Source organism: Amphimedon queenslandica, unplaced genomic scaffold, assembly GCF_000090795.2.
Source record: "Amphimedon queenslandica unplaced genomic scaffold, v1.1 AMPQUscaffold_13392, whole genome shotgun sequence".
Taxonomy (NCBI): domain Eukaryota; kingdom Metazoa; phylum Porifera; class Demospongiae; order Haplosclerida; family Niphatidae; genus Amphimedon; species Amphimedon queenslandica.
In genome coordinates, this window is record NW_003546372.1 from 91,666 (window position 1) to 115,467 (window position 23,802).

The 23,802-nt window shown below is 35.6% G+C and overlaps 3 protein-coding genes and 1 long non-coding RNA gene across 9 annotated transcripts; 1 reads left to right on the forward strand and 3 right to left on the reverse strand.

Annotated features, from left to right (window-relative positions):
- Nucleotides 1–1,299: 1,299 nt before the first annotated feature.
- LOC109582283 (uncharacterized) lies at nt 1,300–5,216 on the forward strand. 2 transcript variants are annotated; one of them, XR_002185011.1, is made up of 5 exons: nt 1,300–1,923; nt 1,972–2,090; nt 2,133–3,240; nt 4,385–4,464; nt 4,517–5,216. It is a non-coding gene; the product is annotated as an uncharacterized LOC109582283 (long non-coding RNA). The 2 variants fall into 2 exon arrangements; XR_002185010.1 differs by having other exon boundaries at nt 2,133–4,464.
- Nucleotides 3,094–13,104, reverse strand: LOC109582282 (uncharacterized). 5 transcript variants are annotated; one of them, XM_019996950.1, is made up of 8 exons: nt 12,930–13,104; nt 12,795–12,873; nt 12,600–12,653; nt 10,897–10,968; nt 8,304–8,374; nt 8,183–8,251; nt 8,092–8,137; nt 3,094–8,037 (listed from the first exon to the last, which is right to left on the reverse strand). In XM_019996950.1, the coding sequence occupies exons 4-8, from the start codon at nt 10,952–10,954 to the stop codon at nt 7,781–7,783; spliced, it is 501 nt and encodes a 166-aa protein (XP_019852509.1). In that variant the 5' UTR covers nt 10,955–10,968; nt 12,600–12,653; nt 12,795–12,873; nt 12,930–13,104; the 3' UTR covers nt 3,094–7,780. The 5 variants fall into 5 exon arrangements, 2 of the variants coding, with proteins under 2 accessions (XP_019852509.1, XP_019852510.1); XR_002185007.1 differs by lacking the exons at nt 12,795–12,873; nt 12,930–13,104 and having other exon boundaries at nt 3,094–4,454; nt 4,515–8,037; nt 10,897–12,653; XR_002185009.1 differs by lacking the exons at nt 12,795–12,873; nt 12,930–13,104 and having other exon boundaries at nt 3,094–3,995; nt 4,040–8,037; nt 10,897–12,653.
- Nucleotides 13,105–14,165: 1,061 nt separating this feature from the next.
- Nucleotides 14,166–15,782, reverse strand: LOC100634897 (major facilitator superfamily domain-containing protein 7-like). Its single transcript, XM_003386826.2, has one exon. The coding sequence runs from the start codon at nt 15,778–15,780 to the stop codon at nt 14,263–14,265; it is 1,518 nt and encodes a 505-aa protein (XP_003386874.1). The 5' UTR covers nt 15,781–15,782; the 3' UTR covers nt 14,166–14,262.
- A 1,102-nt stretch (nt 15,783–16,884) lies between these two features.
- LOC100635024 (DNA excision repair protein ERCC-6-like) lies at nt 16,885–23,796 on the reverse strand. The gene is made up of 15 exons (XM_019996963.1): nt 23,768–23,796; nt 23,048–23,669; nt 22,896–22,991; nt 22,694–22,846; nt 22,338–22,644; nt 20,702–20,989; nt 20,426–20,521; nt 20,032–20,361; nt 19,554–19,664; nt 19,383–19,502; nt 19,242–19,336; nt 18,560–19,197; nt 18,296–18,506; nt 18,032–18,059; nt 16,885–17,355 (listed from the first exon to the last, which is right to left on the reverse strand). Exons 2-15 carry the CDS (start codon nt 23,359–23,361, stop codon nt 16,978–16,980), a joined length of 3,165 nt encoding a protein of 1,054 aa, XP_019852522.1. The 5' UTR covers nt 23,362–23,669; nt 23,768–23,796; the 3' UTR covers nt 16,885–16,977.
- Between the last annotated feature and the right edge of the window lie 6 nt (nt 23,797–23,802).

The following is a 23,802-nucleotide window of genomic DNA, read 5'->3' on the forward strand; positions in this document are numbered from 1 at the left end:
TATCAAAACTTTCCAGTCTTTCCTTTTAATGCTGCATAAGGTGTGGTCCTAATGTTCCTATGACAATACTTTTCAATGAGGAACTATTATGTTAATGTATAAAACAGAGAGAGAAGAATAACCATATCATACCTTCCCTCCTCCCATTAATGTATAGTTGCATGTACTTAGTAGGCGTTTGTAGCAGAGGACCAGTCGGCACAATCTTGGGAATATCTAGCTAAAAAAGAAAAGTGTGTGAGCTAGTATGACTGCTAGTCTTAAACTGCCAAAGGTATACTTTTACCTCCTTTACTCTTCATAAAAACAGACGGCAGGGAACAGTACACGTCAAATATAATTTGGTGAACTTAAGTATCAAACAATTTTGTCTGTGTATTGTGACTTCTGTGGAGTAGTAAAAATTACATGATACAAACTAGCAGGTCAAACATCCTGTACTTATAGTATTTGTCAAAAATGGCTAGAAATTCTCCAATTTAATATTTTTTGTATAATAATACAGAATTTTTTTCAGAGGCTGGCCTGTACTTTTTAAATTTGCTCATAACTCAAAAAATTTTAGTCTATATAAGCTCAAAATTTCTACACAGCAAAAGTATATCAGAAAATTTAATAAAGATTAGGGGTCATTTCGGAGCCATTTTTTGAAAAAAACTATTGGAAATTGGCCTATTTTTAAAAATAGTTGTAACTCACAAAATTTAAGGCAGAACCAGCTCAAACTTTTTACACAGCATAAGTACCTACATCAATATGTATCAGAAATGTAACAAAATTTGGGGTAATTTTGGAGTTATTTTTTTGACTCCAAAAAATAGGCAATAAAAATAGACAATTTCCATGTACTATAGTAATAATAGTACATAAACTTGTTCTAAAAATTGCCTATTTTTAAAGTGGCCACAACTCAAAAAATTAAGTGAGAATCAGCTCAAACTTCTACACAGCATAAAACATCACTATGTATCAGAAAATTAAATAAAATTTGGGGTGTTTTTGGAGCCATTTCAGAAAAAAGCATGGGTTACCATATAACTCCAACTTTTTGTCAGTCAAAATTTATAATTTTTGTTGATAAAATTTTTGCTAAATTTGCATACTAACCACGTGGAGCAAAATTTTTAGGTTAAAAATTTTTGACCGACAAAAATTTGGAGCTATACAGTATAGTACAGAGGTTTTTTCAGAAACTGGTTACTTAACGGAATCTGCTCAAACTTTCTATGCAACATAAGTACATGTACATCAATATGCATTTTTTAATGTATTAAAAATTGGAGGTGATTTCGGAGCCATTTTTCATGTTGCATAGCAACTTTTAAAATTAAAATTTTTTTAAAACTTGCTCTAAATTAAATCAGGCCAAAGACCCTCCCAAATCCCAAACACCAATTTCACAGCTCTATATTACAACAAGTGGCCAACTAGAAAAAGAAGAGGGAAAAAGAGAGAGGAAGAGAACAAAACTCTTACCATAATATTTTCATGATAATTTTTGATGAAATTGAATTTGAATGCTGGGATTTTTAATTTTCTGCGAGTGAGCTCCGCCCATTATTAGTACACGTACGTATGTGACGTCATAAAACTCACGTGATGTGCATGTGGTCTGGTAGTGGCGCGGCACGAGACGCGAGTAAAACTTCAAACTTGAGCATGCTAGTGTCAGTGGTGTGAGGATTTTGTGCAAGGGTCACTGGACTGCGAGCTGGATAGTTGGACTGTCTGAGCAGGCTGTGCCATAGATATTGGCTGGGCTCACAGTCTATTGGATATGAGTCTATATAGGGCTATTAGTCGAGTCGAGGAGCTCCGGGCCGTTTACGAGTAGTGCTTAAGAGCGGACAATGGACCGTGGAAGAGCGGACAATGGACCGTGGGGTTTGGCACTCCGGCACTGTCATTGAGGAACAGCACTGAGTTAGTTAGCAAAATTCAGTAATTAACTTTATTAAATAACAAAAATAGTAACAATTGACAACTATGATATGATAATAACAATTATCAAGAAAAATATTTAGCAAGCCGGTTGCAGGACCATATATATACTGAAAGAGGACATTGTGAAACACTTCAAGTTAACTCAGGTACACAATACTTTGTGATCTCTTCAAATGAATTCAGTATAGGTGCCGGCTCCCAGTAAAAGTTTGGTATTGTACCTGCAGATGGTTCCTATGCCTTAACTACAGCAATGAAGTGTTCGCTGCTGATGGTAAGACTGTCGACTTTGATGTTGGGATCGTGTAATTTGAAATATTTGAAAACATCTCCTAAATTTACTAAATGACTAATGATCCTTTCAAATTAGCAGCTACTAACAAGAAATGGGTTTCTATATTCACAGGGTGCATGGAGACCCTTTGTTGATGTGGTGGGAGTATTATCTGGAAAAACGATTGAATTTAAAATGCTTGAGATATTATTTTGACAGGCAAATGAAGCAATGCTTAAAAGATGCTCTTTGATGTTAAAAGAAATTTGATTTCACTCCATAGTCTCTAGAAATTGAACAGATGGTGTTCAGGGTCCATTTAGAGGGTAATCCAGTCCATGAGCATTCATTATTTGTCGTAAGGGCCACTATTTGTCTTTCGTCATCAGCCTCATTGTTGCTAAAAGTCTGTACGTGTTTCAGAGCCCCTTCATTGTCATCATCGAATGTTCAAGTATGAATTTGTCACTCTGCTTGTGCATGCATCATTGAATTGTAATAATTGTTGCCAGTTACAGCAATGTAAACTGTGTCGTTTATGTTTTTTGTCGTTACTGCCCGGCCAGAAATCGGAATGTCTCAGCCCCTCTTTCGTTGTGTAATCTTGCAGCATACAGTTACCAGTAGTTATTATGTACTGTGTCTGCATAAAAACTTTAATAATGTTTAACGAACTGTTTGGAAAGATAGTATCCAATTTGAAAAAAGACTTGGTGAGATTAAGCCATTCTTCCTCACCATTCAGTCTGGTAATTAACCTATGATAAAAATTAAAAGACTAAATTTAGTAACCTACTCTTCAATGGCAGTTTTTGAAATGATTCAATGGTGAATCTTCATTTGACTGATTATTAGTATGGTTATATTCAATTTTAGTCTCCTCAAGTTTGTACTGCAACAGAACAAACTACAATAGCTGAAAATAATAAAATACATAATGCCAAGAAGGACATATTTAGGTTTGTCTACATACTAGTGGTTCTCGTGCCTTAACTACAGTGGTGAAGTGTCCTCTGTTTATGGTGAGACAGTCAACTGCTTTGACTTTTGATGCTGGGATAGTTTGAAATATTTCAAAATGTTCCGTGAATTTACTCATTTTATAAACGCCTAATGATCCTTTCAAATTGGCAGCTACTAAGAAGAATTGGCTTTCAATATGCATAAGTGGAGACCCTTTATTGTACCTGATTAGGGTATTATCTGAAAAACGATTGAGATTTTGACAGGCAAATGGAGCAATGCTTACTTGATGTAAAAGAAATTCGATTTTACTCCATAGTCTCCAGAAATTGAATGAAATTGAACAGACGATGTTCAGGTTCCCTTCATAGACTGTAATCCAGTCCACGAGTGTTCATTATTCATCGTAAGAGTGATAAGTATTAATTTCTTCATTCATCATTCCAAATGAATTCTCATCAGCCTCATTGTTCCTAAAAGTCTGTACATGTTTTAAAGCCCTGTCATCATTGAATGTTCAAGTATCATTGAATTGTAATAATTTTTGCCAGTTACAGCAGTATAAACTTTGTCGTTTATGTTTTTTGTCATCACTGCCCACAGCCAGGAATCAGATTGTCTCGGCCCCTCTCTCATTACATTGTAATCTTGCAGTATACAGTTGTCAGTAGTTATTGTGTACTGTGTCTGGCACTGTCTGCATAGAAAGTTTCATGTTAAACGAATGGTTCGGAAAGAGATATCCGATTTGAAAAGGTCTTGGTGAGATTAAGCCATTCTTCATCACTATTATTTAACCATTCAGTCTGGTAACCTATGATAAAAATGAAATGACTAAATTTTATAACCTAAACCTACTCTTTGATGGCATTTTTTTCGAAATGATTCAATGGTGACTCCTCATTTGACTAATTATTAGTATCGTTATATTCAATTTTAATCTCTTCAAGTTTGTGCTTCAACAGAACAAACTACAATAGCTGAAAATAATAAAATACAAACACTGAGAAGGACATACCGGTATTTGGGTTTGTCTATGCACTAGTATTTCTCGTGCCTTAACTACAGCAATGAGGTGTCCTCTGTTCATGGTAAGACTGTCAAATGCTTTGACTTTCGATGTTGGGATATTTTGAAATATTTCAAATCGTCTCGTGAATTTACTTATTTTATAAATGACTAATGATCCTTTCGAATTGGCAGCTACTAAGAAGAACTGGCTTTCAATATTCACAGGAAGGAGACCCTTTGTTGTACGTGGTTAGGGTATTACCTAAAAAACGGTATGATAATGAATGAGTTTAAAATACTTAAGATATTATATTGACATTACAGGCAATGCTTAAAAGATGATCTTTGATGTTAAAGAGATTTCACTCCATAGTCTCCAGAAATTGAACAGACAGTGTTCAGGGTTCCTTTAGAGGGTAATCCAGTCCATGAATGTTCATTATTCGTCATAAGAGTGAGAAATATTTTATTTGTCTTTCTAAATGCATCATCATAAGCCTCATTCTTGCTAAAAGTCTATACGTGTTTCAGAGCCCCTTTATTGTCATTATCGAACGTTTAAGGATGAAGTCGTCGCTATCATTGAATTGTAGTGATTGTTGCTGGTTCGGCCAGGAATCATTATTGTCTGAGAATGTCTTGGCCCCTCTCTTGTTGTATTGTATACAGCTACCAGTAGTAATTGTGTACTAGCTGTGTCTGTCCTTGTCAATTTCATGCATAGAAACTTTGATGTTTAGCTTATGATGTCTGTTTTGAAAAAACTTGGTGAGATTAAGTCTGCACATTCTTCATCATTGCATTATTATGGTATTGAGAGTGCTTCCATTTTGTAAAAAACCTTTGGCCTGTGACTCGATGAACTATGAAGTAACTAGAGACATGGAACACTACATGTGTGAGTTGTACACATTCATTCAGTCTGGTAACCTATGATAGAATAATTTATAATAATATATGAAATGACTAACCTTTTCTTCAGTGGCATTTATTCTCTTTTCCAGATACATGGCTGATATTTGACTAATAAAATGGTAATAATGATGTTAATGATCATTACCTCATTTTTTAGTACGGTTATATTCGAATTTTGGCCTCCTCCAGTGTGCTGCAACAGAACAAACTAAAATAGCTGAAACAATAAATGCAAGGGCATTTTCGGTTCATCAGCCAATTTTAAGGAAGAAGTTAGGGCTTTCAGCTTCTCTTGATGATTGATGAACTGCACCTTATATGCTCAGGATTTTAATCTGCACAAAAAAAATAAAATGATTCCAGCAATACTACTACACTTTGGCTGAAAAATACACACCAAGCATTGGACATTATGTTTTATCAGTATGTGTGCAAAGTGTAACTGATCAATGCAAATGCATGATGATAAAACTTATATTTTTTCTGATCAAAAGCATCATTAAATACTAATGGAAGCACCTGGCCTCAATACCACAACTAATGGTACTGACCAAAGAACATAATGTGGTATTCAAGATTATGCTGTAAACACAGCTGTCAAAATACCATACAAGTTTTAACTTTAGTAGGCTTCATGTTATTCTGCACTTATAATATTATTATAAATTTTTATTATATTTTGCACTTATAGTAATGTTGTATGTATACTTTTACGAAGAGTATATAGACATATGTTCTTGCTTTTATGAATTATGAATATGGTTTGTACCAATATTAATTTATCTTAGCTAATATGGCAAGTTTGGCAGCTATTAGCATAGAATATGCACTTGATGCTTATAGCATTACAAGGACACTATTAGCAATGGAAGATAAATAGAGTAATTAAGTGCCTGATTAATAAGGTTTTGTCAATTTGGAGAAGTAGGTTTGGATTAAGAGGAAACCACAGTTCTTCCCTTTATGTGGTAACACCTGCAAAAACAAATTTTTATACCCAAAGTAAGTGGTGAGCATTAGGTACATTAGCTGAACTACCATATAGCTGGCCTCTTTCACTTAGCCAAACTTCTGTTTTTTGTTCATGCAAGAGCAAAAATGAAACTCACAAAACTTGGCACACCCATCCTTTCCCCACAGAACAAAAATAAAACTCACAAAGTTGGATTCCTTTTACCAAAATATTACCCTAAATAACCCTAAATAACCCACTATTGTTATACATACACCATATAAAGAGAAATTGACATAAATGAATTGATATGTCCAAGTATAGTACCCAGTGGGGAATGTGCATCCTGAGGAGGAAATGTCATTTTGGGGTTAACTCTAACGTTATGCTTTTTGTCAATCAATGTAATATCATCACTGAATGCAACCTGGAATTGCATGCTCACCTCTCATTTTATTACTATTATTATTTAAGACTAGAAAATGCAAAAGTGAGATCGCACACAAAAAGAAAAAATTGATTAAAGAAGAGAGAAAAGAAGAAAGATAACAATATGTGATTTCGACTAAGAAAAAAGTAATAATTCATTAAGTTAATAACAAATTGAAAGGCACTTCTACTAGTCTTTTAAATTTGCATGCTACACTACACATTAACATAATTTCCTAATGTGTAGGTATAGGATACCTTAGAAGTTGCAAAAGGTGAAACAGGTGAAAGAAAGAGGGTCTCTCTCTCACTCTCTTAAATTATGTATTTTCTCACCTATAATCCACTTCTGCAGTTCTGTTTCCGTTAACATAAGATGGCTCTGGGTAATACACTAACAGACTTTTTGCCTTCACTTTTTGCTATGCACTTCTAGAGCCTAGTGCTGCACTAGGCTCTATTAAAACCACATAGCTACCGTGTGCATGGACTTTAAACTTTGTTTTAAATTTTAAAATAAGTACTAAATCAACAAAACAGAGCAAAAAATAAAGAACAATAGTTCTAAATAACTATCAATAATTGATCTACACAGCAAAATAACAAAACCAAAAGAAAGGGCAATAATTAACAATCAATAATTATAAGCAAAGTCTAGTTTATGTATAATATTTGACAGTTTTCTAGGCATCAATCCATTTGTACAGATCAACAGAAATGCATTCCCTATTCCCATCACTCAGGACCCAAAGAGGACATCACAATACACTTTAAAAGAGGATATATGAAACATTGTGATCTTTTGAATAAAGTTTTAGGTAGTGATCAACTGACTTTGTAAATGATTTGTTTAGGATGTCCTAATGATTCCTATTCTTTAACTATAGCAACAAAGTGTTCATTGTTTATTGTAAAACTCTCAACTGCTTGACCTTTGATGTTTGAATTGTTTAAAACGTCGTGTAAATTTATTCATTTTATAAACAACTGATGATCTGGTTAAAATTAGCAGTTACTAGGAGAGTGGAGATTTTTTGTTGCATATTGTCTGGAAAAGCTCAAACTCGAAGCAAGATCCATTCCACCTATAAATGAATGAGAGCTGCTCAGATATCATAACGACAGGGAATAGCTTAGCCACAGTTGAGCTTTGACTGTCTGTGAGCATTGTAAAGTGAGAAATATTTCACAAGTTGTCAGTCCAAATGTAATAGATGTTTCAGAGTCTCATCATCTGTCCAAGTGGTAAAGTTGCGAGTTTGTTTTTGTATCGTCGTAATAATTTTTGCAGGCTACAGCAATGTAAAGTGTGCTGTTGATGTTAATGTTTTGTCTCCAGGAATCATTATTGTTTCAGAATGTCTTAGTCTTTCTTTAGCTATCCTGTATACTGAGACACTTCCAGTAGTACGGTGGCTAGCTGTTACCAAGTATTGTGCCCATTCTTGTGTATTCTGTGCATGAAAAGTGTCATCAATACTTGATGTGTATGGTATTGAGTGAGACGTCCATTTTGTAAAAAACGTTGGGACTGTCACTTGTTGATATACTATAAAGTAACAAGAGAGAGGTGACACTGTGTGAGTCTTAAGTTTATACATACCATTCTCCATCATTTCATTATAATTCTGTAAAACCAAATGATTCACCTACAATAAAATAATTTATAATATGAAATAACTAAATTTAGGAACCTTCTCTTCGGTAGCATTTAGCTTCTTTTTCAGATACTTGAGTGATGGCTCCTCATTAAATACATTTGACTAATAATCATAATAATGATACTTAAAGATCAATGAAGCATTATTTCAGTACCTCATTATTAGTATGGTTGTATTCAAATTTGGTCTTCTTGGGCTCATCCACAGGTGCTGCAATGGAAAAAGCTATAAAGGTAGAAAATAATAAAACACATAACGTTGTCAAAGACATGTTTTAGTTCATGTACTAAGTGCAACTGATCACTACTGTTCTGAAGTTAGGGCTCTGAACAGTGGCTTTAAATACTAATCAAAATACATGACCTTTTATAGCTCAGCATGACATGTAATGGTACTTAACTTAAGGTTTTAAAGCAAAGAACAATTGTGGGATTCATGATATGCTGTAAACAGGTTCATACCACATACCCTCTAATACCATACAGATTTCACTCTGGCAGGTTTCATATTTACATAAAATAAGATCATAATAGTCAACAGTGAGTACTGCAGAGGAAACACTCACAAAATTGATTATGGCACATAAAAAATTAATGCTAAGTTATAGCATGTAGATGATATTCACAATTAATAGCAGCCAATGTTATTAGAGGCAATAGAGCATAATGTTGAAGGTATCAAGGTCAAAATAATTACAATCTAATATAAAGACATACATGTACATGTACACTCATTAACATTAAGATACTTTTCCATAGTGGATTGGGCAATGCTTAGTAGATACGTTTCAGAACTACAAATAGAATATTACTGTGTTTTACACATTGTAGAGATTCAAGAGCACTATTGGGTTTTAAGGAAAGTAATGATAACATTGCATACTTTAGTGTGCATCTCTTTTTAGTTACAGGACAAATGGTTTTTCAGTGCTTAGTATTTGCAAAACGATTTTTTGTCATAAAGACAGGTTTACACTAGGCCTGACATTTGACACTAAAAGCTTTATGAACAAGAATGTTTTGTCTATTTCAAAACCAACTGAATCAAGTTGTGACTAGTCTAATCCATGACCTCAGTAGTAAGGATGCATGGCTAGCTAGTCCACAAACCACTAAAGCCAGCACCTGCCAGGCAGCATATTGCACCAATACTTCTTCATTGTCAAGACAGGCAACAAAACAAGGCCAACATGTTGCAATAGAGTTCAACATGCATGTCGCCTGCCTCCATTTATTACAATATGAATGGAATTGGAACTCACACAATGATACATGCTATTAAAAATAAAATACTCTTTCCTGTTACTTTAGAAGAGATGTCTCAAGACACTGGGCATTAATAACTATACACAGTATCTAATTCTAATACTATATAGCTTCAAATTTTTTGTTGGTCAAAATTTTTTAGGTATTTTTGTTTCAACAAAATTTTTTAATGACAAAATTTTCGTTCCACATGAGTAGTATGCGGATTAATAACAAAAATGACAAAAATTTTTTGACAAAAATTTTTTGACAAAATTAATTTTAACAAGAAATTAAGATTTTGACAAAATTTTTGATTGACAAAATTTTTGACTGACAAAAAATTTGGAGCTATACAGTAAGTAGCACTATTTTGAAATCTGATTGGTCAACTCGAATTTCAAGTACAATATATGACATGTACAAGTTTGAGTCAAACATCTTAGCAAACAAACGGTACATAGTCTATACATAATAGCTTCAAAAAGAACTACCATGTATCTGGAAATTTTTACTGTGATTATTATTTTGCGAAATAAGGAATTTGCAAAAGTCAGATTATACCCTCGCATTTAACAAGACTTCTTACTACGCAAACATTTTAGGCACAAAAATTTCCAAACGGATAAATTTCCAGATGTACCATATTAGCTACGGCGCTATGATAACTAAATAACACTTATAAAAATCAAATTTTAATCCAGCCAATAATAAAACAAACAATTTTGACCATAAAGAAAAAGCTTCCCATAGTCTGAGAGCACCTGGTGTGTATTCGTAAACTTGTCTCTATCTCTGAGCGCCATTATTCTTATGACAATTAGCAACAATACCACACTGGGTATATTGGTAATGTATCTGAATCACCAAATAATTATACTATTTACCACACATAGCTGGAAACATTGGCTGCAATTTACAGATATACAGCAATTAATTATAACATGAACACTTGTGCAGACCTTTGCCATACTAGAAACAGTTCACTGTTACACATAGCTTGATTAACAGCATACCATATAGTGCTTTATTTTGGCGGCACTTTATTTTGGTGATTTTGCTGTAGAATTGTAATTGGTAGTTTTTAATTTGGTAATTTTTGTGTACACATGCATTACTGAGCATGTGCATTAATGATTGGTGGTTTTAATATTGGCAATTCCGCTTACAAACTGCCAATCGCCAAAATAAAAATCTGCGAAATAAAAGTACTATATGGTATAAGGTGCATAATTGAGTTCTATCATGCCAATGATGCTATATCTATAGCTAAAAAACATTCCTTCGTTAGCAAAGGTTTATATAAAAGCAGCAAAGGGTTTCATTGTCTTCTCCTGAGACAAGCAGCAGTATCTCCTCCACCCACACACTGTCATTGTATAAAAGAAACATGCCCATAAATAGCCATAAACATCTTGTGATGTTCTTGGTCATACAGCACTCTTTACTGTGCTATGGTTGCACTACATTGTACATGTACATGGTCAATATGATACAACCTACCTGAACTTAAAAGGAAGAAGTCATTATTGTTCATAAATTCTGATAGTTCTTGATCCATGAAGCAAGATTATCCTAAAAGTTACAATAAAAAAAGTGATTCTTAATTGGTAAAAGCAAGCAGACATACAGAAATTGGTGAAAGGTATGCAATAAAGAATATTCTTTGGTACGGTTTTACTCCTCAAACTAGTTCGATCCTCTAACTAATAGAAAACTAGAATTTACTCCATTTTTATAATAATAGTCAAGAAACCAAGCCCCACCTTCTATATCATAGGCATTAATTAGGAGAATCAAAAACCAGTTAGGCCAGTTGCTATTCCAGTAAATTATACATATGGTTGGTGGGTTGGTATATATATATATACTAAAATAGTAATTTTTAATGCCATGATAAGGTGCCGTAGTAATGGCCTTGCAATATCATTAGTGAATGGTACTATGTGAGTTAAAGGATGGATTTATAACTGTAACAAAGCAATGTTACCTCCTTTAGTGACCAACTTTGATCGTTCAGAAGACGCATTAGTTCAGTGTGAAACCTCATGCTCCCTTGCCTTCCTCTTGATCAAAAATGAGTGATCTTGCTGCTAATGAACATACTACAAGCATCATGAACCATGCACTTGTACTAGCTGTGATTTCTTTCTTCATACTTTGCATAATTAAAGTTGTATGTTCACGGTTTTGGCTATACCCAATTACCCACGCATATAACGTCAAGTGGGTGTGGTCAAAGTAAAGAAAAAAGGCAAATTTAAAAATCTTGAATTTCAGTAACAGGAGTCAGGACATGACCTAAAGACTTAAAAGTTAGAGAACCTCTAAAAGTATCAGTGAAATGTTTGTTTAGCCAAACTAAAAGAAGTTTAAAAGTATGCTTAGCTTGATTAGCACATCTTTTGTATGCACTTAATTTGCATGCACCAAAAAATATCCACACTTTGGTCTCTACCCCACTTCTCAGTCCTAGCTGGAGCCATACCCAATTACCCATCATTGTTGGCATGTATTCAGACAAGGAAGTAGTATTCAAGTGGCATAGGTATATGTGAATTAACTGTGCAGGCCAAATTTACTATAGAAACTTTATCCAAAAATGACCAGTTTTAAGGGGCAAAACCAAATCATAGCTACTTAGGCGATAGTGCATGTAGACTAGAATGCATACCTAAAACGCTGGTTTTGTCCAATGAATGCTATAGCAGGTTTTTTGTTGGGTCAACACATCCACTCTGTGTATACACATGAACGTGCGTTTTCGTAATTTTGTGGGTTTAATTTGAGAACAAAATTTTAACTGAATGACAGAAATCCACTATACGGTATTAAGTGCATAGAGGTCACCAACTCATCACACACACACACACACACACATACACACACACACACACACACAGAGTCACTCACACACACACATGCACAAACACACACACACAATAAACCAAAAACCCACAGCCAGCCCTCCAACCACACAATTGTCCAGGTGCTAGTTGATTCCAATAACAAAGGCAGGATGTTATTTTAGCAGCATGAAAAAAAAGGATTTTTAATGGAATCTTCAAAGGGAATTGGGTTGTTCCTTAAAAATCCATAATGGAAAGCACTCATGCCACTACTGTCTGACAAAAAACCAAACCCTCTTAAATTAAAACATTAAAACAAAATGAAACATGCCATGCATACTCACACATAAAACTTACCATTGACTATAAAAACTTGCTAAAGGTTGTAGCGAGACTGAACAACAAGCAAACCTAGAAAGACAATATGCTCGTAAGCAACTAAACTAAAGAGACAGCTCAAGAATATCAAGACAATAATTATTGTAGCTATCAGTATCATCAATAAAATTACAAAAATAGATTATAATAATGATATTAAATGAAATGACTTGCCAAGAATATTAAATTTCCATTCTTAAGCCTTGAATCAGAAACTGTAGCACAGCAGAGTTTATTGTCAGAACAATACCAGCTGTAGGAATATATGCACCAGATTGAATGAGAGAAGAAGATAAATAAATACATTACCTGGTATTGCTGGTTATCAGTATGTTGTAAAGATAGGAGAGACTCGTCTCTTACGCATGTCTTTATGAGCAAATACAGTCAATTGAAAGAGAAAAATCAGCTTCTATCTAACAAAAACAAGTGCATGTCATGTGCATATTATGTGTGTGCCAAGGTGAAAGAAAAAAATTAATGACATGAGTTGAAGGTGAGTTTGAAAAGGAATCAAAGTTCATATATATATATATATAACACAAGCTACAATGACTGGATTAGACTCTGGTACATTAAAAGACATGCACGCTGCTTGAGTAAACCAAATAGAAATGCTTAATATCATGAACACACACACACACACACACCACACATGCATTGTTTGTAAACAGTCACATTTATAACTGAAGTAAATCCATTGTTCATAGTCTAGCTCACAGACAGATACCCATAAACCTACCTGTATGTGCAATGAGCCCCATAGTCTTAAGAGACCTGCTACAATCTTTGGATAACAACAGTTCTCGGACTCAAGGAATCAAGTCAATCAACTAGCCTCGTCCCCAGGCTCTCGAAGCTAGTCAATTAACCAGATCAACCGGTTCAACCATAGATATTTCTTTACTCTATTATCTATGGTTCAAGCCCCATGCTCCAGCCCCGCCTTCTTTTTGGAATGGAGCTGGAGACTGGAGTCTGAGCTAGCAAGTGAGCATTGTCCTCGGCATTGTCTGAGTGCTTCCTCTGACTCCCAAGTCCCAACATCTCCTACAGACTTTGGCCAGAAGAAATTGAGCCTTTATTTGTAAGGTTCTAAGCATAACAAACTGAGAGGGTCTTTGGTGCAATTTTGGAGCAAATTTAAAATTAATTTTTGTAAAAAATCTAAACTTGATGATTTGAATGAGCTCAATATTTGTACGCAAAATAAATAGATGTATATGTATCAGAAAAAAATTATTAAAGTAGAGAAATCTCTACTTTTATTTTTAAAAAATCTATATACTATAGCACAGGGACTTTCAACTTCGGCCTTTTTTGAGGTTTTAAAAATTTGTAATAAATCCAAACTTAAATGAGTATGAGCTCAAAGTTTGTGTATAGGTTATAGCATAAGGATGCTTATATGTATGAGAATAAATCTAGTATTTGGCTGAATTTTTGAGCAACTTTATAAACTCCAATTGATCGAAATCAGTCTCAACAAGATGAGAACGTGTAGAGTTTATGTATCAGATTCTATCCTGGCAAAATACTTCGTAATTAAAATTTAGAACAACCATTAAAAATCAATCAAAAACAGCTCAAACTTATACATAAAAACTTTTTGAATATTAGAAATTATAAGTTAAATTTGTTGTTAATTGTCACTGCCTGCTTCTCCAGTAGTCTTCCTTCTCTCTTCGTATTCCATTCGTTTATAGTCTCTCTTAAAAAACACCACAAACATCAAGAAAGCAAGCATCATCATGATAACCAGAAAGATGCCACAGTTGGTCCAATCCTGTGGTTTTGCATTATCAGTGAGTGTATGATTGGAACGATGACCATTACAGAGTGACATGGTGTCATTAGAGCTTGGAAAAGAAACTTGACATTGATCATTCGAGAGAGTACTTGAATCAATGACTGGAGATATCAGTTGACCAATAGTTACAAATAAAAATCCAAATACCTGAGCTGCACTCCACAGTAAACCAGAGCTGGTAGCCTCAGCAGCTGGGAATGTTACCTCGACCCCTAACTCCATAGCAACAGGAAGGAATCCAAGACCAAAAAAACCAGTAGCACAAAGAAAAAAGGCTAACACAAAAGGAATGTGTTGTATAGTAGATACCTCAACAAAGCCTATTATTGATAGTGTGGTACATGATAGGCAGATTATTCCTATCTCTTTGTACAGTCCACTGATTCTGCTTATCAATAGTCCTGATAGTGTAGCACCAACTACACCAAATATTATCAACAATGATCCCCATAAACCAGCAGCTTTGTTTGAGTATCCATAAGGACAGACATATTGAGGTACTATAATTTGGACGGTAGTAAATACCCCAGCACTTACACCAAATGTTGTTAGGAGAACCCAAAAATTCAAATTTTTGGAAGCACTTTTTAGTCCTTTAATGAATGGCAAGTGTGCAGTATCATGACTGGAAGTTGGAGGAATGGCAGGAGAGGAACGCCAAATAAACGATATGGAGAAAAGAGCACCAATACCAGCTGGAATAATATATACCCATAACATTACTGGTAGTTTTTGAATGTCAGTAACAATATATGGTGATGCTATCTGTGCAATTGCAACACCAAGTGGATTAGCAACCGAAGCAAGGTCTGTACAAAGACCTCTCTCTTTAGCTCCAAACCATGTATTTGCAAGTTTCGCTGGTGCATATAGAATGAATGGCTGAGCAAAGGCTGTGATAATCTGTCCAATTATGGCAGTGATGAAACCAGCTTTAGAGTCTGAGCAAATAATGGGATCCATTGTACTTATGTAGCGCAATACACCACCTAGTAGGTTGCACACTGTACCAATTATGATGGCTGTTCTGAGTCCAAAGACATCCAGTACAAAAATACTAAAAAACCCCATGACAAGAGAAGAAATAAAGTAACTATTAGAGAACCAGTCAACCTCAGACAAACTGATACCATAGTAACTAGCAGTTAGACTAGGAACTGGGGAGTAACTTAGCCACATTATTCCATTGCTAAGATTCAAAACTATCAGTGCTATTAACATCAAGTATCGAACAGGATATAGTTTATATTGAACTGGTCCAACTGAGTCATTTGATTTTGGGCTGGCATCCTCCAACTGTACTTTTGAGTTCGCTTTTGAAACTTCACATGCTTCACAATTGGTAGCCATTGTCATACACCCACGCTTTCAATCAAATGTGTGGTTATTAACTTCTCGTTAGTTAACTTTTGGTTATTAATCTCAAATCTCTAAACATGTCTGAAGTGGCACTAAAGAATTTGTCTCTCAAAGAAGAATTCTTTTCAAACTTTGCTGGTAGATGTGGCATAAAGACTGACACTCTCTTTCGAGGTCTCAGAGTTACTTATGATTACACTCAGCACGAGAGGATAGACGCTGTCCTCCTTACCTCCTCGAAAATACACCTGTTTGAAGTCGTGACATGGTCTGGAAGGTATCAAAAAGAGAATGACAGCACGTGGACGAGACAAGAGAGAGTGGAAGGAGTACCTATTACTAGCTCCTCATCTTCCTCCTCTACTGCCTCGAACGGGACAGAGAACACGTTAGTAACACTAATGACAACAAGAGTAACCAATCCTGTGCTCATAGCACAGAAGAAACTTAAAGCACTCAAGCAGTACATAGAAAGCAAGATGGGCCCTACCCGTTCCTCTTATTTCGAATACTGGGTCCTCTTCATAAAGGAAGAGTGCATACTCAGCGAGGACTGCCTCTCACACCCTAACATTGTGCCATACTCAAAACTGGACGAGTTCCTTGGTAATACTTTTAAGACGAGTTGGGGTCGATGGTTTGTTGAGTGGTATCCAATGTGGCCTGTCTGGATCAGCTCTTATTCTAGGTACAAAGAGACCCTGGACACTATACCCACATGGGATATCGTTCATTTGAAGTCCGGGGGTAAGCTCTACGGTGAACTGAAGGCTTGTACTGGTGTACCGTATGACAGGCTTGCCAACTCAGAGCTCAAATTTAGAGCGACCAAAGCTGGTTACCTCATTGGTACTGATGGTATCATTGTTGATGCTCTTCAGAGAAATTCAAAGTCTCTTTTTACGACTACTCTTGATCCTGCTGCTCACCTTGAGTTCATTTGCGTTGACGCTGATACGCCCACTTCAATTAAACTAGCTGATATTAATAGAGTGACTATCAGCAGACCTTGGCAATAAAGAAACTAATATTATAGTATATTGTTTATATCATATATCTGTAACAAGAGCCAACCTTAATATTTGAATAATTAATTTAATGATTAAATTGATACTTATCAATGAATGAATATATTAAGCATGTCGGAATAATAGTAATAATTAAATGATAAATAATGGTACAAAAATATCATCTATAATCTGCCTTTAATGACCACAGCCCGTCACCATGATAACGCTCAAAATCACATATCTGATGCAACATTGATCTAAATACAGCTGATTCAGCAGGTGAGAGTCTCTCTCCTCCAAACTTATTTAATATCTCATCAGTAGTAGCTTTCCCTGGTCTCTTTGCTTGGGTAGCTATAAATGTTCTTAAGTCTCTCAACAGCTCAACATTGCTGGAGGAGTGTAGACCACTGCTGCTGCTGCTGGCTCCTCCTGTCTCGAGGAGAGTGAGAGCATTCCTTGACCTCATCTTTCTTAGTAGTACATTGGATGAGAGTGTTAATGAGCCTTCAGTCTCATTCCTGATGCTAGTTCCAGTGAAAAGAGTCTTTGTTATCTATTGAATGAGTGTGTGTGTGTGTTTATTTATAGTAATACTAATAGAAACTTTTGACTTCATTGCCAACTTAAGTAGTAACATAAGTTGTAATTAGGTTTTCATTGAACTACATGTACATGTACATGTACACAGGGCTTCCCACAGGGTTTTGGCATAGTGCTCATGTAGCATCTTGTGTGAAGTTGCTCAAAAATTGGGCCAAAGACCCTCTACAGGATATTTCGACAAAAGTCACAAGGAGAGAATTCATCATTTTAATAATAATTTTTTTCTGATATATATATATATATGTTCTAACTTCTTACATTGTGTAGAAAATTAGAGCTGATTCTGATCAAGTTTAAATTTTTTTATGAATTTGCTCAAAAATTGGGTCAATGACCAAAGGCCAAATTTTGTTAAAGAGAGAATTCTCTTTTTATAATTTTTTCCGATACATATACATGTTCTTATGTAGAGCTGATTCTAATAAAAATTAGATTTTTATGAATTTTTATAGTTGGTCCAAATGCCATATACTGTATTGTAGTGCTTGTTAGCTCATAAAGCATGTCATGCTATTTAGCTCACTTAGCATGTTTTGTAGGAAACCCTGACATGACATGTACATGTACATGTAAGTACACATTATAGTGCATATACTATATGGTGATAGTAAATAAGTAGTAATTACTTGAATATCTTTCGAAGGCTCTCCAAACCTAAAAATAAAGAAAAGACTATAGCAACCTTGCTTCCTCCCCTCTCTCTTCCCCTCGCTCTCTCTCTCCCTCCCCCCTTTCTCTCCCTCCCCCTCTCTCTCTCCCTCCCCCCTTTCTTTCTCCCTCCCCCTCTCTCTCTTCCTCCTCTCTCTCTCCCTCCCCCCTCTCTCTCTCCCTCCTCTCTCTCTCCCTCCCCCTTTCTCTCTCTCCCTCCCCTCTCTCCTCCTCTGATGTACTTAGGAGCTCCAATGGTTCCATTTTGTCCAGTCCAAGTTGGTTGCCCCCAGTTAGCAGCTCCTCCTCTCCCTCCAATTTGGCACTGCCTACAAGACTCTCTCAGGGCTCTAGCTGCACTCTGAGCTATCCTGTTAGCTTCTGTATCAATGATGATAGAGTCAGGGTCACCTCCTTCAACCAAACTATCATGCTTTAATGCTGTCTGTACGCCTATCGGAAACACAAAAATACAAAATAATATTCGAAGAGAATTAAAGGTGTACCTGATTTTTTAAATAATTTCCTTAGTATGAAGTCGTCTTGTCTATTACTAGTAGCGTTCTCTTCATCTTCATTCCCTGGACTAAATGCATCTAATGACTCTATCCCGCTAATGGCCTGCCCCTCTACTTCAACTGGTTTCCCACTCTTTCTCCTTCTCTTCTTCTTCTTTTTCCTCTTGGATGACATTAACATCATTTCTTCCTCAGTCAGTGTTGTTGGCTCAGTTTCCATTGATTTCTTCTTAGAGTCCTTTGTTGCTTCATCTCTCTTATCTTCAGTATCAATAATAAGGTTTGGATTTGAAGATGCTGCAGTATTGCCACTGCTATCCGTAGTTAACTTATCAATAGTCAATTGACTACTAGTTAATTTACTCTTGGTATCAGTGTCTTTCTTTGAGCTCTGGTCTATATGTTTTTCAGTTGTTGTGCTGCTCCTGCCTCTTTTTCTTTTCCCTCCTTTTCTTGGTAACTTTATCTCGCAGTCGGTGTCAGATATCATGAAGCTTGTTTCTGTTTTATGGAGCCCGTCCGAAGAGCCCAGCGTGAATAACTCGTACAAATCATTTGATTTAAAAAACCTTCTCTGACGAGGGTCTCTGAGGACACGATTAGTGAGAAACTGCTTAAATATCTGCCTAAAATAATTAATAAATTATAAAATTAAATCACTATTAATTACCTATGATAGACCTTTTCTTCAATAGTTCCACCTGTTAGTAGTCTATAGATAGTAACAGGCTTAGTCTGTCCTATCCTCCAGGCTCTTTCTCTTGCCTAATATATAAATATAATGTTAGGTAGTTTTATTATTATCTGTTGCCTGTGTATCAGTGCTAGGGTTCCAGTCTGGGTCATATATAAGTACCCTATCAGCCCCTGTCAGGTTAACCCCTAGCCCCCCAACTCGAGTAGTTAACAAGAACACAAAAATAGAAGGATCCTAAATTAAGGAAATATATCTGTTTCTCCTCCTCCTCTTATTTATTCTTACTTCGTTAAAGTCTTTGATTAGTTTTTGCCTTGCACCAATGGAGGTAGTACCGTCCATCCTCAGGTAAGTGTAACTATTGGATATGAGGAACTTCTCCAAAATATAAAGCATCTAATGATAAAAACAATAATAAAATAACAATAACTACATGTACATATGAACAAGAGTAAATAATACCATATAGCAGGAAATTTTGGAGGGAATTAAATTTGGTGAATTCGGTGTATTGATAGCCATTTGCCAAAATAAAATCCGCTGTTTTGAGCCATTATACGCATGCTCAATGGCACATGGCTACAAACTCGCCAATCACCAAAATTTAGCAGTTCACCAAATTTTAGTCCCTCCAAAATTTCCCGCTATACGGTGCCTAATAATAATAGAATAATAATAGGTATCATATGAATTATAATAATTATTAATAAAATTAAGAGTAATAATAATAATAATAATAATAATAATAAAGATATCCACCTACTTGTCTTGATTGAGAGAATAGTAATATTTTGTGTTTCTGGCCTAACCACATTTTCAGCAGTGACTCAATGACTATCATTTTTCCCGAGCGTCTCCAAAACCCGTAGGACTCCTCCTCACTATCTCTTACACCACCAGCGACCTTTAGCCTCTTAGAACTGACCTCTATAACACCAGCACCATCTTCTTCCTCTTCTTCTTCAACGGAGCCTCCTCCTTCTCCAGTTGTTTGCTGCCTCCCATCAGCCATTGCTCTCTCTCTCTGATACTCTTTTGTTACCAGGTCAGGATGGTTGCATAATTTACGCAGAGTCATTAAACCAGAGAAGATCTGAAGTGAATGGAAAAAAGAGTTTATAAATCTGTATGTGACTATTTTCTTCTCCAGCCCTTACTTGTTTTCCCCCTCTCATCATTGCCTCTACTTCAGGCCCTTTTATGTATTCCTCATAAAGCTCACGTTGATAGTCAGTCAATCGACAAAACAAAACCTAAAATTAATTATTAATAACAAATAAAAACAACAAAAACTAATTTAATTAATATGAGTTCTGATTTTATTTTTTACTAATTATTATTATTATTATAATATTATTATTATTATAATATTATTATTATTATTATATTATTATTATTATTATTATTATTAATATAATGTATAAATTAAGTACCTGTTCATTTTTGTTAGGCAGCTGCAACTTGACGTCACTCTTAAGCCTCCTCAATAGGTAAGGGTTGATGGTGTCCCTTAATATACAGGCGCATCTGTAAGCTGTCTCAACTTGAGTCTGTGAGGCGTGAGCATATCCCCCGAGGGTAATTGGAACAGAGAATTGCTCAAGGAAGACGGGGAGGGTTCCAAGCTTGCCAGGATAGACAAAATCGAATAGTGACCAAAGCTCTTTTAGGTTGTTTTGTACAGGAGAGCCGGAGAGGATAATGCGGTGAGGAGTGGGAAACTAAAAGAGAAGGAGACATGAGCCAGGGCTTCCCACAGGATTCTAGCATAGTGCTCATGGAGCTTTTTGTTAGTGGATTGCTCCAAAATTTGACAAAATACCATATGCTTTTCAAATCCACAAGGAGAGATTTTTCCATTTTTATAATTTTAAAAATAAATAATACATGCTAGTGTGTAGTATTGAAATTTTGAGCTGATTGACCTGATTCCAATCAAAATTAATTTTTTTTAATTTTAAGTTACTCAAAAATCAGGTGAAAGTCCCTGTACTATAGTACAGGGTCTTTAGCAAAATTTTGCTAAAAATGACTAGGAGAGATTTCTCTATTTATAATTTTTTCTGATACATATACATGTTCTTATGTTGTGTAGAAAGTTTGAGCTGATTCTGATCAAAATTAGATTTCTTAATGAATTTTTAAAGTTGCTCAAAAATCAGACCAAAGTCCCTGTACTATAAAAGTCCCTGTACTATAGTACAGGGTCTTCAGCCAAATTTTATGAAATATGGCTAGGTGAGATTTCTCCATTTTTATAATTTTTTCTGATACATATACATGTTCTTATGTTGTGTAGAAAGTTTGAGCTGATTCTGATCAAAATTGAATTTTTTATGAATTTTTAAAAGTTGCTCAAAAATCAGACCAAAGTCCCTGTACTATAGTACAGGGCTTCGGCCAAATTTTGTCAAAAATGGCTAGGTGAGATTTCTTCATTTTTATAATTTTTTCTGATACATATACATGTTCTTATATTGTGTAGAAGTTTGAGCTGATTCTGATCAAAATTGGATTTCTTAATGAATTTTTAAAGTTGTTCAAAAATCAGACCAAAGTACCTGTACTATAGTACAGGGTCTTTGGCCAAATTTTGTGAAAAATGGCTAGGTGAGGTTTCTCCCCTTTTCTAATTTTTTCTGATACATATACATGTTCTTATGTTGTGAATTTTTTTACGAGTTTTTGAAGTTGCAAAAAATCAGGAGAAAGTCCCTGTACTGTAGTACAGGGTCTTTGGTCAAATTTTGCCAAAATGACTAGGAGAGAATTTTCTATTTTTATAATTTTTTCCAATACATAATTATACGTGTTCTTATGTCTCTTGAAAGTTTGAACTGATTCTAATCAAAATTGAATTTTTTATGAATTTTTAAAGTCGCTCCAAAATCATGTACCTACATGTCTATTGTAGTGGTTGTCAGCTAAGAAGCATCCTTTGTGGGAACCCATTTACAAACAATAGCAACAACAAAATAATAACAAGAATACATACAATGTAATACCTAAAATGTATTATACAGTAATAATATCATTTACTTAAATGGTACTACATTCATTGGTAATTACTTGTTTGCATGCTAGAGTTATATCAGCATCAGGGTTTCTAATCTTGTGTCCTTCATCAAGTATGACGTACTCCCACTGGTGCCTGAGGAGAAGATCAGTCTGAAGCCTCACACTAGCATAAGTAGTAACAATGACGCCATTAGCCGAGACCATTCTCTTGAGCAGTGAGGCCTTACTGCCACCATAAGATCCAGTATCGTGCAATATAGCCACTCTGAAAGGAGGATACCAGCTGTGAAACTCATGGACCCACTGATGAAGGACAGTAGCTGGACAGACTACTAATATAGGCCCAAGACCTAGCTCACTAAGAGTAGCAATGTATAGAATGTCTTTCTATTTGAGGTTCTCCTTACCGTGTCACATGACTCCGTACATTACTAATCTTGAGTCCAGCAAGGAATCCTATCATTTCTATTGTCTTCCCTAGCCCCATCTCATCCCCCATTATTCCACCTGCTTGCTGCGAGTGCAGCTCCCACAGCCACTTAACACCAGTCTGCTGGTACCTGAGATAAATGAGAGAGGAGAGTGGGACATTATTATTGTAGACCTCACCTGTATAGTTTATGCCAGATGCTACTAGGTACTCTAAAACCATCTTCAACAACAACAGCTGCTTCTTCTCCCTCGCCAAACCTCTCCTTATAATCTCTAAGAGAAAGAAACTTAACAATAAAATGATAAATCCCTCACACATGTCTGTCTACCTCATTCTTGCTTTATATACTCCATCGTCTCCATCATCTCCTTTGCTCCGCACTCCTCCATTCTTTTTCTTCTTCTTCCCATGCCAGTTAACTTGTACTAGTTCATCCTCACTCTCCTCCTCATTGATTGCTCTCTTTCTTCTTTTCTTAGACACCCCTAGCTCTTCGTCAGTTGTATAAGAACTATCATCACTCTCAGGCTCTCCTCTACTGCTGGTAGCAGGCCCTGCTCTATTACTAATGCTCTCTTCTCTTGTATCTTCATTCTTCAATGCAAGTAGTCTGGACTCATTTTCTACTTCAGTATCAATCATTTTCTTATTACTGCTCGTGGCCAGGGATGTTCCTTCTTTATTGGTTCTCTTAGAAACGTTATTTTTTAACTGATCATTGTCATCATTAGAAGGTCCTAGCCAATCAAAATCGGCTAGAGTAACAACGGGTGACGAGCTGTTTCTTTTAGTCGTGTGACTATCATGTGGTCGGTTGGTTGGTAAAGTGGGTGTGGTTCCAAAAGGTGTTAAAAGTCCGGAGCGAATGAGAGCATCAGTGGAGGAGGAGGAGGAAGTGAGGTTAAATAATTGTTCAGATTGAAATGATTCTGATAATTTACTGAAGTCGCCTAAAGTGAAGAGGAGAGAGTGAGATACATGTAGAGAGAGAGAGAGAGAGATAGAGAGAGAAGTGAGTAATCAGAGAAAAGGAAGAAGATTGACTGACCAGTTGAAATTGCTTCATTCAGTTCTTTCTCTCTT

Excerpts from the sequence above, each read along its gene's own strand:
- LOC100634897 (XM_003386826.2), bottom strand. The coding sequence starts at position 15,780 with ATGGCTACCAATTGTGAAGCATGTGAAGTTTCAAAAGCGAACTCAAAA.
- LOC100635024 (XM_019996963.1), bottom strand. The coding sequence starts at position 23,361 with ATGATTGATACTGAAGTAGAAAATGAGTCCAGACTACTTGCATTGAAG. Across the intron at positions 22,645-22,693 it reads GTACGGAGTCATGTGACACG|TGAGCTAGGTCTTGGGCCTA; the intron begins GTAAGGAGAACC and ends TGCTACTCTTAG. Across the intron at positions 18,507-18,559 it reads GAAATTATTTAAAAAATCAG|GCGTACAGACAGCATTAAAG; the intron begins GTACACCTTTAA and ends TGTTTCCGATAG.
- LOC109582282 (XM_019996950.1), bottom strand. The coding sequence starts at position 10,954 with ATGGATCAAGAACTATCAGAATTTATGAACAATAATGACTTCTTCCTT. Across the intron at positions 8,375-10,896 it reads CTTCTTCCTTTTAAGTTCAG|CTTTTTCCATTGCAGCACCT; the intron begins GTAGGTTGTATC and ends CTACCTTTATAG. Across the intron at positions 8,252-8,303 it reads ACAACCATACTAATAATGAG|TCAAATGTATTTAATGAGGA; the intron begins GTACTGAAATAA and ends TATGATTATTAG.